Raw genomic sequence first — 16358 nt, 5'->3', positions numbered from 1 at the left:
TTTTCTGAAAATAAATATTATATACTACAATGTTTATCATTTATGTAAGTCATGCTTAAGCAATATTTTAAACATATCAGTAGATTTAGCTTTCCTTGTAACAATTACAAAATATAATAACCAAAAGAATACATACATTTACCAATTTGATTATCATAAAATACCAGCTATTCTAATTAAAATCTGCTAATATCCTGTTTAGGATATTTATATCAATTTTACAAGAAAAATGAAGAAGAGTTAATATCAGTTCTAGCATTAATTTAAAGTAAGATTTTGGAAATTCCACTACATTTCTGACCCACTGTCTTCATATAAAATCTACTTGCCTCATTCCAAAACTAAGAACAACTGTGTTACCCCTGGAGAAAAACGGCTTAAAATACCTACAGAAACTCATTCTTACCTGATAACGTGTTTAAACCATTTCCAACATTTCTCCCAGCTGAGGTAGTACAGTTTGTACAGGAAAGTTTAGGTCTTTTTGAATCATGATCCCGTTGCTGGTTCTGTGATCTTGAGCGTGCCCCCTGAGTTATCTCAGATTCACTATACCACGCAGACTGAAATGGTGACGCAGATGCTGATGCTGACGTAGACTGTAAGTTCAAAAAATTTTTTTAAACAACAAAAGGCTGCATTCAGTACTAAATTTAACCCACAATCCTCTAATAAATTCCCACAAGCATCAATTTTTCTACCACGTAGTTCTTTTTTTTGAGACAGAGTCTTGCTCTGTTGCCCCAGCTGGAGTGCAGTGGGGCAATCTCAGCTCACTGTAACCTTCGCCTCCAGGGTTCAAGCGATTCTCCTGCCTCAGCCTCCTGAGTAGCTGGCATTACAGGTGTGTGCCACCATGCCCGGCTAATTTTTGTATTTTTAGTAGAGACAGGGTTTCACCATGTTGGTCAGGCTGGTCTCAACTCCTGACCTCATGATCTGCCTGCCTCGGCCGCTGGGATTACAGGAACCAGCCTCTGTGCCTGGCCTCCACCATGTAGTTCTTCTTTAGTCTTTGTTCCTTCTACCCACTTGTCCATTTACTATACACTATAATTGTACTTTGCTGGGCTCTCAATCTGATGTAGAGTAAGTCCTTTTTTTAACCATATATAAACACTTGGTTATGAAACACTGAAGACCAAAAACTGTAATCATTTTTCCTAATTTAATATTTGCTTTTTCTTTTTGAAAATGAAATCCTTGTTGTACTGGTTTAATATTTCAATCTTTTGAGGAACCCTGTCTACCTCTTAGAAGTAGACAGAACACTAAGCTATAAAGAGACTGTGAATTACCCTACCATGAAAATCAGATTTTTCAACTAATAACAAATTTATCCTTGTTCTGATGCCTAGTCTCCAGAATACGGTCATACAACACTAATAAGGGTATGCTAAAAAAAAAAAAATCCTAACATCAGAAATTTCTTCATCAGTGAATCAACAACTAAAACAAGTACATATTTTAAAACATGGCTCATGGTTTTCTCTTTTAACATATATGTACACAAAATAAAGTTTGTAAACAAGTATCACTGATAATGTACAAACTATTTTACTTCTCTCCAATTCTTTAATTTGTTAAGTTTACTCACTACAATGCATTAAAAAGGCAACAGTTTGTCTCCTTAAATATTTAGGTTTAAATGACAACATATTTCAACCACAATTATTGAAATTGTACTATTCTTTTTACAAAAATGTTTCCATCATGGCAAAGTAATTACCTGGACACACACACACAGACAGGACACAGATAAACTAAGAAACATAGATTTGGCATATAATCTCTAAATGGCTCAGAGACAGTAAGGACCTCTAAAATAAAAGTAATTTTTCAGGATACAAAAGAAAAATAATTTTTTAAAGCATGTTACTATGAGTTAAGTATGTGGTAAATAGTTTATTATGCTAAAGAACATTAAAATGAAACCAAATTCTTTTAAGTGTTCTTCTGTTTAACAGAAGAGTTAAAATGGAATGCATCATGGGCCATAATTTCAGTCTACATTCATCTAAAATTCACATGATAAACATGAGAACCCAAATAATGTGTTCCATCAAAGCTCTACAGTACAGGTAACAGATAAGTAAGTAAATAATTACACTATAAATAAGTACTATTTATAAGTAGGTACAGTGAAAGTTTTACAGAAAGACCCTAACTATGTTTGAAGGACACAGGGGAAGAGTCAAAGAAGATGGTAACTGAAGTTCACGGGGTAGGTGAATGAAAAAAGACATTACAAATAGACAACATAAAAAGACGTATAAACCATTTTACCATCAGAATTTTTTGTTGTTTTTTTTTGAGAAAGCATCTCACTCTGTTGCCCAGGCTGGAGTGCAGTGGCACAATCACAGCTCACTGCTGCCTTGATCCTCCCACCTCAGTCTCCAGAGTAGCTGGGACCACCAGCACATGTCCTCATGGCTAGGTAATTTTTATTTTGTAGAGACAGGGTCTCACCATGTTGCTTAGCTGGTCTTGAATTCCTGGGCTCAAACAATCCTCTGCCTTAGCATCTCAAAGTGCTAGGATTGTATACAGGTGTGAGCCACCACATCTGGCCTGGCTTTCTTCTAAGACATTACTATTTATACTTGATTTTCTATTATACTTCAATTATTAATTTTTAAATTTATTTTTTATAGAGATGGGGTCCCACTATGTTGCCCAAGCTTGTTTTGAACTCCTGGGTTCAAGTGATCCTCCTGCTTCAGCCTCCCAAACAGCTGGGATTACAGGCATGAGCCATTGCACCCAGCCAATATGGTTCAATTATGAGAAACATATTGCATGCATTCAGGGGATGTATTAGTTCATGGTAACACTGGAAAAGAAACTTTGAAAATAAAGTAGAACGTGTGAGGCTGAAAAGGTAGGAACCGGCTACATCAGGAATTCGCCCATCCTTTGCCTAGAGAATATTTTGTAAATTGATAATGGCATTTTTCAGCTTAGCACAAACTTAATCTCACAAGCCTTCTGTACCTAATATTACAGACACCCAATCAATGAACTGGAGCTAGCACAAGAAATGAAATTAATCTGATATTTTAGAATCAAACCATTTCATATGCCATTATCATCAAGGTATCAGGGACCTTATCCTGCAGGCCAGTGGTTCTAAAACCTCTGGATTTCAGAGACCAAAATAAAAAAATGTTTTAATTTAAAATTGAGAAAGAACTGTCACTTTTCACCAGTAGGACATCTAAAATAGCAACTAACACCTAATCCTGTCCCCAATTTTTAAAAAAGGCATTTTAATATACTCCCAAAACTTGAAGGATATAATTCAGAATGAGCACTTTAAATTGAATACATTTGTACAAACTCCGTAACTTGTCATTATTTTTCTCATTTTGCACAGACTGCATAAACTTACTGAATAGCACTTCTGCAAACATGATTTTGGGAACTAATGAAGGGGGGGATAAATCAGATCTACTACTATATAGAAAGACTTTTAGAGGCATGTGGAAGACGAAATAGATGAAATGAACAGAAAGAAAACCAATTAGGAAGCCATTAGAATATCAAGAAATAAGTCCCTATGAAGTAATGGGAATAGAGGGCAATTATAAAAGATAAAAACTCATCAGATTTAGGGACAATGTGAGAAATAGAGAAAAAACAGTTTTTTGGTACTGTCTACTGGTGAGATAAATGACTATGCCATTCATTAAAAATACTGATTATAGGGGAGCAGATTTAGATAACGAATTTCATTTGATTCTTGAATGCTGAAGTGTCCAAAGGCTTAAAGTGACACTCACTGTTCGTTAAACAATTTTCATGACTCACGACACAACATGAAGATTATATGGCTATATCCAAGACAAAAAACGTTTGTTAATATCAGCATATAGATATACATATCAGTATACATAATGTCAGTATATAGGAGGAATGTTTTGGCTAGTTTTGCTATTGGCTTAAGTTCAAAATCAAACCTTTTCCTGGTTCCTACAATCCTATTTTGTCCGTATTTGTTCAAATACCCTCAGTCTGAAGCAACTGGTTTTTTTCCCTCGGAATTCTTTGAACAATTAAATAAAGTGTCAGATTCATTTAACAGTGTATTATCTCTTCTGCTGTCTAGAACTATAGGCCAAATGAAATCAGGGAATAAGTCTATCTTCAAAGTATACCGCCTTGGGCATAACGAATCCTTAAACAAGTAGTTTTAGGGTTGTTTTCACTTATAAACAATGCCGTTATGAACAACTGTAAATTTTTGTATGGATGTATGTTTTCAATACTGTTGGGTGTAACTGATAGATCATGTAGTAACTTGATGTTTGATATTTGGAGGAATTACTATTTTTCCAACTATAGGTTGATGCTAACAGCTGTGATGGCAGCAGCGGTTCATCTGGAGTGGCTGCCACAAAGAAGCCAGCTGCAGCAGGGGAGGCGTGGCAGGGTCTGTGTGCTCCACAGAGTCAGCAACAGGTGGGAGCCCTGACCACTTCCAAGTTGGTGGGGTGGGAGCCCTGTGCTCCCTGACCCAGCTGTGGCTGTAGACTTGGGTATCACTGTGCTCTCAGGGGCCTGAGAAGCCTCCCTTCCTGTCCCCAGCTCCTGCTCCGATTTTGGAGCAAAGTTTTGGCCAAGCTTGGGCACTGTCACAATCCAGGTGTGTATGCGTATGCTTGGGGCAGTGCCGACACACCAGCCCACTGCTACCTTGGCCCCCTCTGGACTTTGGGCACCAACAAGCACAAAGGGAGGCCAAGGGGGAACTGAGGGCAGCTTGGCATGGGTCTGCAGGCATCCCTTGGCACGAACAGCCTGGGTGCCATTAACAGTAGCAGGAGGCAGACATGCTCCTGGGTGAAAAGGGGCAGGTCCCCAGTGAAACCCTACCTTCAAGCCTGGGATGGCCTGAAGCCTGGAGGCTGGGCTGCCAGTTCCACCGACTGGAGTGAGAACTTATGGTGCTTATCCCAGGCCCACCCATTGCCTCCCATGGACCAATCAGCATGCACTTCCTCCTCTCTGAAGCCCATGAAAATCTCAGACTCAGCCAGATGTCAGGCTGACTTCCCTGTGGACAGGAGCTACCCACTTCTGTCTGGTCTCGTCTCCACTGAGAGCTACACACTCGTTGGGATGACCTGCCTGAGGAAAGGAGCCACTCACTTTGGGTCTCCTGAGAGCTGTACTACTGCTCAATAAAACCCCTCTTCGCCTTGCTAACCCTCCAACTGTCTGTGTCCCTCATTCTCTCTGGACGTGGGACAAGAACTCGGGACCTGCCAAATGGTGGGACTCGAAGAGCTGTAACACAAACAGTGCTGAAACACCCCTTCCTACCCCCACTCACCATGCTGCGGGCGACAAGGAGAGAAGAGCTCTGACCCTTCAGGGAGCCCAGACCTAGGAGCTCCCTGAACCAGGGCTGTGACAACCTCTTTGGGGCTCTGTAGTTCCTTGTGTCTCCAAGCTTTTGGGTGCCACCGCATTCCTCAGTGCCCACAGAAAAAGCTGCCTGTGGTACGCCTGATCCATCCACAGCCTCACAAGGCACCAGCGCCTAGAGCTGCCTGCCCCACTGCATCCAGTGTGCCTGGCTGTAAACAGTGGCCGGACCCTGCACTCACTTGCCCATGCACCCCTTGCCGATCCATGTCTGGCTCACCCTTGGCAGGCGTGGGATCCGAGCTGATAGCACTAGTCGAACAAAGCCTGCCAGTCCTAGTAGGCAGAACACACCCAGCAGGCCCGAGCAAAACTTGGGCAAAGGCACCACCAGCCACAGAGGTTTCTAGCTGGAAAAGCAACACTCCAAGTGCTGACAGCTGTACCATTTTACAGTCCCATCAACAATGTATGAAGGTTCCAATTTCTCCACCACTTACCAACACCTGTGATTGTCCATCTTTTTTTTAAATTTTGAGACAGGGTCTCAGCTCTGTTGCCCAGGCTAGAATGCAGTGATGCAATCACAGATGACTGTGGCCTTGACTTCCTGGGCCCAAGCAATCCTTCCACCTCAGCCTCCAGAGTAGCTGAGACTACAGGCATGCGACACTATGCACAGCTAATTTTTAAATTATTTCTTGGTAGAGACTGGGTCTCACTATGTTGCACAGGTCTCAAATTCCTGGGTTCAAGCAATCCTCCCAGATTTGGCCTCCCAACTCAGGCCTGGGATTATAGGCGTGAGTCACTGTGCCCAGCCTATCCATCTTTTTTATTTTGGCTATGCTAGTGGGTGTTAAGTATCTCACTGTAGTTCTGACTTGCATTTCCCTAATGACTAATATTTTTCATGTGCTTATCAGCCATTAATATATCTTTGGAAAAATGTTTATTAAAGTCCTTTGCCCATTTGAAATTGGGTTATCTTTTTATTGTTGAGAGGTAAGAGTTCTTCATATATTCTGGATACAAGTCTCAGTATCCAGTAAGATATATGCTTTGCAAATATTTTCTCTCATTCTGTGGATTGTCTTTTCACTCTCTCGGTATCGATGCACACAGATTTTAATTTTTATGAAAACTAATCAATCTTTTTTTGCATTTCCTGCCTCCCGACTATGAGCACTCGTATGAAACTAGATGGAAGCAACTAAATTTACACTGGAGTTTAAAGAGGTTTCTTTCTTTTTCATTAACGTTCCAGTCTCTACCCAGACAGGTAACAGATTTGGCTCCCAGAGTAAATAGTTTTCATCAGTTATTTCCAATTCAAAAGGCTATCTGTGATAAGGTGAATTGTATGGTATATGAATTATAACTCAATAAAATAAGGGAAGAGGTAGAAGGCTATCTAGCCCAACCAAGGTAGCTGAAATACTATACAGTGTATCTGAGAAATCATCAATAAGACAGCTTGGAGACTTAATAGCTATAGATACTGTACGCACAATGAAAAGAAAATAACTTTCCAAGACTTTATATAACTAGCAGGCATCCAATTTTCATTTTATTTCTTTTTACCTTCATAATAGTTATTCATATCACCTTTCCAACAAGAGGTTTACTGGAAGTACAGTCAATGAAATCATTTACTATTACTATTGTATAAGTCAATATTTGCTTTCAGAAAATTATTTCTAAGGTTTTAAAATATTTTCCCAACACAAATGCCCTTAAAACAATGCAATTAAAAAAAAAAAACCTTAAGGAGAAAATATTTGCAAATCATGTGTCCAATAAGGAACTTGTATCTAGAATATATAAAGAACACTTACAACTCAGTAACAAGACAACTGTACTTTAAAATGAGCAAAGGAGCTATTATAAATAGGCATTTCTGAAAAATGTACAGTAAATGGCCAATTAGCACATGAAAAGATGTACAACATCATTAGTCATCAAGGAAATCCAAATCAAAACCACAATGAGATACATATCACTTCATACCCATTGGAATGGCTAGAATCAGAAAGTAAGATAAGTGTTGGTGAGGATGTGGAGAGATTGTAATCTTCATACACACAAAAGGGAATGTAAAATGATCTAGCCAGTTTGAAAACAGTATGGCAGTTCCTCAAATGATTGAACACAGAGGTTATGCATGACTCGGCAATTCCATTCCTTTCTTTTATGAGACAGGGTCTCACTCTATGGCCCAAGCAGTAGTGAAGTGGTGCCATCATAGCTCACTGAAGCCTCAACCTTCTGAGCTTAAGGGATCCTTCCACCTCAGCCTCCCAAAAAGTTAGGACTACAGGTGTGCACCACCATATCAGGTTAGTTTTAACATTTTTTTGTAGAGATGGGCTATCACTATGTTGCCTAGGCTGGTCTTGTACTCCTGGCCTTAAATACTCCTGCCGTTTGGTCTCCCAAAGTGCTGGGATTACAGGCATGAGCCAACATGCCCGGCTCCATTCTTAGTACATACCAAACACAAGTGAAAACACAAGTCCACACAGAAACTTGCATATGAATGTCTATAGCAGCATTATTCATAATAGCCAGAAGGTAGAAACAACCCAAATGTCCATCAGAAAATAAATGGATCAACAAAATATGGCATATCCATACAATGAAATAGTATTCGGCCGCAAAAAAGAATAAAGTACTGACATATGCTACAACATAGATGAACACTGAAAATATGCTAAGTCAAAGAAGCTACTAACAAAAGACTACATAGTACCTGTTTCCACTCACGTACATGAAAATCCAAAATAGGGAAATCTACAGATATAAAGTAGATTAATGGTTGCGTTGCACTGGTAGGGGAAGAGGGCCTAGAGGAGCAGTGCAGTGATAACCATAACGGTTGTGCAGCTCTGTGAATATACTGAAGACTACTGAACTTTAAATGGGCAAACTGTATGGTATGTGAAATTACAACTAATAAAGTCATTTCTTAAAAAAGAACTTTAAAGATACTTGCAAATTTACATCAATGTTATCCACTGGCAAACGATTAATCATTAAAAATCATGTAATGCACAGGAACAGAAACTAGCCCAGAATGATATTCTTTTCCTGGGCTCCTCATTTCCATGAGTTGATGACTTGACTGTGAAGTGAATAAATCCTGCTTTGAAAGACTTCCAGAACATTACCTTAGCCATGAGCAACAACTTAAGACTTTGAGCTCTTCCTTGTTTGAAATATTCATGTGATGGAGAGTATCCATCTCCACACCAATGCAGAAGAAACTCATGTCACTCCACTGTACACTTTAAGACCAAATTGACAAGCTGTGTTTCCTTGGAGGAATGGTAAATCTTTTTCTTTTTGAAACAGGGTCTTTTTCTGTTACCCAAGCTGGAGTGCAATTGCATGATCAAGGGTCATTGCAACCTCAACCTCCTGGGCTCAAGCAATCTTCCTGCCTCAGCCTCCTGAGTAGCTGGGACTAAGATGTGTGCTACCATGCCTGGCTATTTTTTTTTGTTTTAATTTTTTTTTTTAGAGAGGGGTCCCACTATGTCACCCAGGCTGGTCTCGAACTCCTGGCCACAAGTGACCCTCCCACCTTGGCCTCCCAAAGTGCTAAGATTAAAGGAGTAGGCCACCATGCCCAGTCTCTTTTTCTTATATGCAATACTCATTATAGAGCTAGTTGTGTTTTCCTGTGATCTTCTTGATACCCAAAATGAGAGCAAGTTTAACTTAAAAATGCTGCAGGGTTTATGCAATGCCTATCAATGTTACAATTCTGACCCACTCTCCATATTTATGACTCTCAGTATTCTATCTGTATATTTCCTTACCCTATTTTAAACTGTTTTCATTTTCTTGTTTAATTGTATATGCACCTATGTATTTATTTCCTGAAAACTACACTTGCATAAGGTAAATTTTTAAAAAATTAATGACCACTGGTTCTACACTATGCAAAATATGCAATGGTACTGATCTCTATAGCAGTTATCTACAAACTAAAAAAAAGGTATCAATAACTTTAAAAAGCCCCTACAACCTTATAAAAAGCCTTCTTTAAAAATTATTTCATATTAAAAGTAATCAACCTCTCAACAAGGCAAAACAGTCAGAACAAACACTAAACAGATTAGTGCTTCCTGAAAGTTACAGAAAAATATACCAAAACAACATACAAAATTACATATTCACAAATAACCCCTTTTTAACAATATTTATAGAAATTAAATTTCCTTTAAAAACATGTAAATTTTGCTTATTGTTACTAAAGACATAAGATGATCATAGTTTTCAATCATTCAAATTGTGATAATTTAAAGATGGGATAGCAGAAGTAACAGCAAAATTAGTAGCAGGTGAAGCGCAGCTTACAAATGGCTGAGAACTAAAAGATATTTAGGAAATCAACCGTTCGGAACCTAGAATCTACATTTTCCCAAAGAAACAATGCTATCCAGAATCTTGGATTCTTAAGCTCAAGTATATTACATAATAATCATGTAACTGAGAGAAACCACCTATATTTCTAGATTTCAGAACCTTATCGATGAATTGACACAAATATCCATCTTAACTAAAAACAGAAGTAAAAAATGTTCTACAAAATGTCAAGCACTATATAAGGTGTTCCCATATTAAGTCTATAATATAACTGAAATTGATCTATCATGTCCTATCCCCTGACCCTCTTTTCTCTGAAGCTTCAGATTTACCAAGTGCCTGAGATAATGGAAGTTTTATGTCTCCAAGAGTTGTGAGTTTAAAAGCCTCAACAATGTTTTTTTTTTTTTAATGTGGCCTCTGGCCAGGTGCAGTAGCTCATGCCTGTAATCCCAGCACCTTTGGAGGATGAGGCAGGAAGACTGCTTGATCTCCTAAGTTCGAGACCAGCCTGGGCAATATAGTGAGACTTCGCATCTACAAAAAATTTAAAAATCAGTTCAGTGTGGTGTGCACACCTGTATTCTCAAGCTACTCAGGAGGCTGAGATGGGAGGACTGCTTGAGCCCAGTAGGCAGAGGCTTCAGTGAGCTGAGATTGTGCCACTATACTCCAACCTGGGTGAGTGTGAGACCCTGTTTCAAAAACTAAAAAATTTTAAAATGCTCCCTTTGACATTGAGTAATCTTAACAATGTTAAATAAAACTAAACATACTATATGTAATTTAATATTTCGATAACATTATACTATACCCTACAGATATTATCTTAAACCAATGTAAAGCCAGGAAATAATAATGGTAACAGTAAAAGTTAACAATTATAAATAATTATAAATAAATAAAAATAACAATTAAAATAATTATAATTAGTAACATCTGAACCCCTATACTATGTTCTAGGCACTGTTCCAAGTGCTTCACATGTATTCTTTCTTTCAATTAATCTTAACAATAAGATGAACAATCTTGTTCATCTTACATCTCACATATAGATGTTGGCTGTATGAAGAAACCACTATCACTATCACCATTTTACAGAAGAAAAAACAGATAAATAAAATATGGCCAGGCATGATGGCCGGTGTCTGTAATCTCATCACTTTGGGAGGCTGAGGTGGGAGTATTGCTGGAGGCCAGGAGTTTGAATCCAGCCTGGGCAACATAGCAAGACCCCATCTCTACAAGAAAAATTTTTTAAAAAATTAGCCACGTGTGTGTGTGTGTGTATGGGCGGGGTGGGGGGGCTGCGCATCTGTAGTCCCAGCTACTCAGGAGGCTGAGGCAGGAGGATTGCTTGTGCCCAGAAAGTTGTGGCTGCGCTGAGTCATGATTGCTCAACTACACTACAAGCTGGGTGACAGAGTAGGACCCTGTCTCTTAAAAAAAAGTGAAACACTTTGTTCAAGAACACAGGAGTTTCAATTTCTAAATCAAAACTAAATAAGCAAAGCAGCCTAAAAATGGTTGACTTATGGTTGAAACTGCTCCCATACCATTAAAAAGAAAAAAGCGATTAAAAAACTGATTGTAAGCAACTTAAAGCAACTAAAAAGCATTTAGAAAATACCTAAAATGTATAAAAATAATTTATGTTAAGAATCAATAAAGATTTTAAAAATTCTACTTGGTTTGGTTTTTGGATGTTTGCAAGAAATTTCTGAATTTTACTTGGGTACTTAAATACATGAAAATTTTGGAACAGAATGAAATCAACACTAATATGTTACTACAACCACTGTTTAGGTGGGGTCATTTTGAAGTCATTAACATGACATTTAACATTTAAATGGTGTTTTTTCTTTTGTTTTTTTTTTTGTTTTTTTTTTTTTTTTGAGACAGAGTCTCGCTCTGTCGCCCAGGCTAGAGTGCAGTGGCGTGATCTTGGCTCACTGCAAGCTCTGCCTCCAGGGTTCACGCCATTCTCCTGCCTCAGCCTCCTGAGTAGCTGGGACTACAGGCGCCTGCCACCACGCCTGGCTAATTTTTTGTAATTTTAGTGGAGACAGGGTTTCACTGTGTTAGCCAGGATGGTCTCGATTTCCTGACCTTGTGATCCGCCTGCCTAGGCCTCCCAAAGTGCTGGGATTACAGGCGTAAGCCACCGCGCCCGGCTGAAATTTAAATGGTTTTTTAAAAAAATGCTATTTGTTTAACATAATAAGAAATGGACTTTTTTTTTTGAGACAGAGTTTCACTCTTATTGCCCAGGCTGGAGTGCAATGGCGCGATCTTGGCTCACGGCAACTTCCGTCTCCCGGATTCAAGTGATTCTCCTGCCTCAGCCTCCTGAGTAGCTAGGACTACAGGCATATGCCACCATGCCCGGCTAATTTTGTCTTTTTAGTAGAGACGGGGTTTCTCCATGTTGGTTAGGCTGGTCTCAAACTCCCGAACTCAGGTGATCCACCCACCTCGGCCTCCCAAAGTGCTGGGATTACAGGCGCGAGCCACCATGCCAGGCCAGAAATGAACTTTTTTGAATAATCTACAACATCAACAAGTTAGAAGAAACAGTTTGAAAACAGTCATATCTTAAGGAGAATGTCAATAAATTTACTAAATATATTCAGGATTTTAGCACCTATACTATTATAATTATTATTATAACAATTATAAAAAACAAATGCAGCAGTAGCTAACATTTATATAGTATTTATCATATGCCAGGCACTACTATCATTTAACATAAAGCATTGTCATGTAACTATAACAACTGCATAAAGTAGGTGATACAAAAAGATGTCGGCCAGGCGCAGTGGCTCACACCTGTAATCCCAGCACTCTGGGAGGGAAGGTGGGCAGAATGGTTGAGCCCAGGAGTGTGAGACCTGCCTGGGCAACATAGCAAAACCCCATCTCTTCAAAAAAACACGAAAATTAGCTAGGCATGGTGGCATGTCCCTGCAGTCCTAGCTGCTGGAGGAGAGGCTGAGGTGAGAGGACCACTTGAGCCTGGGAGGTCTAGGCTGCAGTGAGCCGTGATTGCACCACTCACTCCAGTCTGGGTATAACAGTGAGATCCTGTCTCAAAAAAAGAAACAAATAATCAAAAACAATCACAACAGAAAAAGATGTCAATAGCTAGTAAGTCGTGAAACATGACTCCTCTCTAGGCAGTACAGTCTGGTTTCAAAATTTGTGTTCCTCATTAATAAGCTATATATATTTTTAAAATTAGACAAAAATGAGTAGACAAAATTTTATGAAGACAATTCAGGAAAACACAATTGTGCCCTTTATATGTCACCATGACATTTCTACAGAAGGCAAAATATATGATTCTACACCTCTAGGAATCATAAACTTGTCTAGCAGCAGAAAATGTACAATATCAATTGACATTTAAAATGAGACTAGGTTCTGCTGAGCCGGAGTTTAAAATAAAATAGAGACCAGGTAAACAGTTCATATAAAGTCAATTAAGAAATGTGTAGTAGATATGGGCATTTTCGTTTTTTGTTTTGTTTTGTTTTTGTTTTTTACTTCAGTCTTGCTCTGAATATCTTAAAGAATGCTTACTACTGTGTAGGAATATTTTTATGAGACTTTGTCATATATCAGATCACATAACATATAAATATATAAATACTTAACACAAACAAATTTTCAAAGGATTCTTTTAGATTACCTCAAAATCAGACTTTTGCAAATCAAACATTAATTATAACATTCAGCCAAAAATGCAATGAGCTTAAATTTGCTACAGTGATAAGCTATTTCAAAAGCCAAAGAACTAGCCAGGCATGGTGGGTGTGTGCCTATAATCTCAGCTACTCAGGAGACTGAGGTGGGAGGATCATCTGAGCCAGAGTTTGAGACCAGCCTGGACAACATAGCAAAACCCTGTTTCAAACAAAATAAAACAAAAAGCTTATGGTCCTAACGAAAACTAGCTACATAAGAGTAGACGGACATACCAATACAAACTCATTACTCACCATAAAAATCAAATTTAAAAATTCATGTAAAAGACTTTCAGCACTTTCATAAAAAGATAACCTGTTAATTTAAAAATCACTCAACATTCAAAGCAAAATATTTAGAAGTCATAATCTCACAGAAAAACACTTAACATTTGTTATTTCACCACTGCTTTGTGTATATGCAGAGAAAAGTCAGATGAATGAGTGTGATCTTAGAGGAAAAGGAGGTACAGTTTTTGTTCCTCTGACAAAGCCATTCACATTGACCAGTTTAGTTAAATTTATACTTAAAATGATACTTATGTTTTTATGTACAAGGTTTTCCAAGTCTTTGGAAAGCATTTTTTTTTTTTTTTTGAGATGGAGTCTCACTCTGTCACCCAGGCTGGAGTGCAGTCTCATGATCTCAGCTCACTGCAACCTCCACCTCCTGGGTTCAAGCAATCCTCCCACTTCAGCCTCCCAAGTAGCTGAGATTACAGGTGTGTGCCACCACGTCCAGCTAATTTTTTGTATTTTTAGTCGAGACGGGGTTTCGTCATGTTGGCCAGGCTGGTCTCAAACTCCTGACCTCAAATGATCTGCCAGTCTCAGCCTGCCAAAGTGCTGGGATTACAGGCATGAGCCACCGTTCCCAGCCCAAAAGTATGATTTTATATGAGGTTACAATCTGTTATCCATAATTCTGAAGTCCAAAAAGTTTGAAAAATGTTATTCATTTTGCTACATATATATTGGTTTTGATTACAGGATGCCTCAGATCCAGCTAATAAATTTTTTAAATACCCCCAAAAGAGTGGCCCTAGGGATTTTGAAAAAGGCTGTATACATATATTCCAAATAAAAATGTTACCTGATATTCAGAATCCAATCTAAATGAAGAGTCTCTTGAGTGATAGGTATCATTTAAACTACTTCCTCTGCTTCCAGACATCATCCTAGCACTTAAGGAGCTGGAGGGTTGAACAGAAATTCTTCTTGGAATCCTTGAAGGTTTAGACTCCATTCTTAAAGATTTTCCTGTAAAATAAAAATTTTCATTAATTGCCTTTGGGAAAATATGAAAGCCTTTAATGCTTAATCCTCCTTAATCATCAGCTCAAATAAAAAATTAACCATACAAATTAACCATATCTGACAAGGTAAATTGTGAAATGATCACCACTTCTCTTCCGCAAAGAAGAAGTTCATCAAAGGTTTCCTATCGTCCATAAAAGGAAGCAAACAAACATGGTAAAAGTGGAATGAAGAACTCTGAGGTCTGTTGTTTCCAAAATCTGGGCTCTTTTCCTTACTCAATTTTGTCTATTACATATTCCACATGAATTTGTCCTTGACTCTCTTGGTATTCTCTATTTTTAGTGTTCAATGCTCATACCTGTTGTACTATTTGCATACCCCTTAACACACTATGTTCTTACAAACCTTTGTATGTGCCTGGAAAGTCTATATATTCCCCACCCAATTCTTGGTCATCCGTTTAAACACAAGTACCTTTCTTCTCTGTATATGTTTCTACTTCATACATACTTTTGATACTACTATGCATTGTAATTTGTTTACCTTTCTATTTCCCCATCTCAACAATGAATTTTCTAGGTCAGAATCATTTAAAGTATTTTAAAATCACTGCCTGGGATACAATAGGTACTCAATAAACACAAGTAAGAATGAATGAACTTTCTTTTTATTTACCACTCACAGGATCTCTTAATTATAACAAAAATAATAGCAATAGCTGATATTTATTAAGTATTACATGCAAGGTCTGACAGTAAGGATCTTCTGATTATCTGTTAGTTCACTGAATCTCCAGACCAACCCTGTGAGATAGGTACTATATTATCTCTACTTTATAAATAAGAAAACAGGCACTGAGAGGTTAAGCAATTTGCACATGATCACACAGCTAATAAAGTGTTTCTCAAAATGTTTTCAAAGATTGTTTATGTTACTATTGGAAAGTGACATTTTAAGTAAAAAGGTCAATCTATAAAACTACACATACAGTATGATTCTATTTATGCACATAAAATGAATAAAACTTCTAAGAAAAAAACAAAATGTTAAATTTATTTTGTGGAACTTAGTGCTTTCCACTTTACAGATTAATAATTTCCAAGTTTTCCTCACTAAACATTTCTAAACCCACGACAAAAGTAATGATTACCTATGCCTGATTATTAAATACGTATAAACGGAATCATACAATAAATACTCTTTTGTGTCCAGCTTCATTTGCTCAACATTATATTTTTGAGATTCATCTGTGTTGCTGCATGCAGTCTTAAGTTCACTCTAATTTCTTCACATAGCATTCCACCATATGGCACACAATTTATTTTCCCATTCTATCATGAATGTACACTAGATTGTTTCCATTTGGGAGTTGTAATAGTGCTACTATAAGGACATTACTACTATAATTTAAAAAGTTTTTTTTTTTCTGAGACGGAGTCTCGCTCTGTTGCCCAGGCTAGAGTGAAGTGGCACGATCTCGACTCACTGGAAGCTCCACCTCCTGGGTTCACGCCATTGTCCTGCCTCAGCCTCCCAAGGAGATGGGACTACAGGCACCCGCCACCATGCCCGGCTAATTTTTTTGTATTTTTAGTAGAGACGGGG

At 38.2% G+C, this 16358-nt stretch overlaps 1 protein-coding gene across 13 annotated transcripts in view; it reads right to left on the bottom strand.

Moving 5' to 3' along the window:
- The window catches only part of MARCHF7 (membrane associated ring-CH-type finger 7), a 57991-nt gene that overhangs the window by 24860 nt on the left and 16773 nt on the right, over positions 1 to 16358 (bottom strand). For all 13 annotated transcript variants that reach the window (XM_054477951.2, XM_054477952.2, XM_054477953.2 and 10 more), the window contains 2 exons: positions 14587 to 14753; positions 407 to 599 (listed from right to left, as the gene is read on the bottom strand). In XM_054477951.2, coding sequence (XP_054333926.1) covers positions 407 to 599; positions 14587 to 14753 — 360 coding nt within the window. The remainder of the gene's footprint in view (positions 1 to 406; positions 600 to 14586; positions 14754 to 16358) is intronic.

This window comes from Pongo pygmaeus, chromosome 11, assembly GCF_028885625.2.
Source record: "Pongo pygmaeus isolate AG05252 chromosome 11, NHGRI_mPonPyg2-v2.0_pri, whole genome shotgun sequence".
NCBI lineage: Eukaryota > Metazoa > Chordata > Mammalia > Primates > Hominidae > Pongo > Pongo pygmaeus.
The sequence above is the reverse complement of the archived record's forward strand: the minus strand, read 5'-3'. Positions and strand labels throughout refer to the sequence as shown.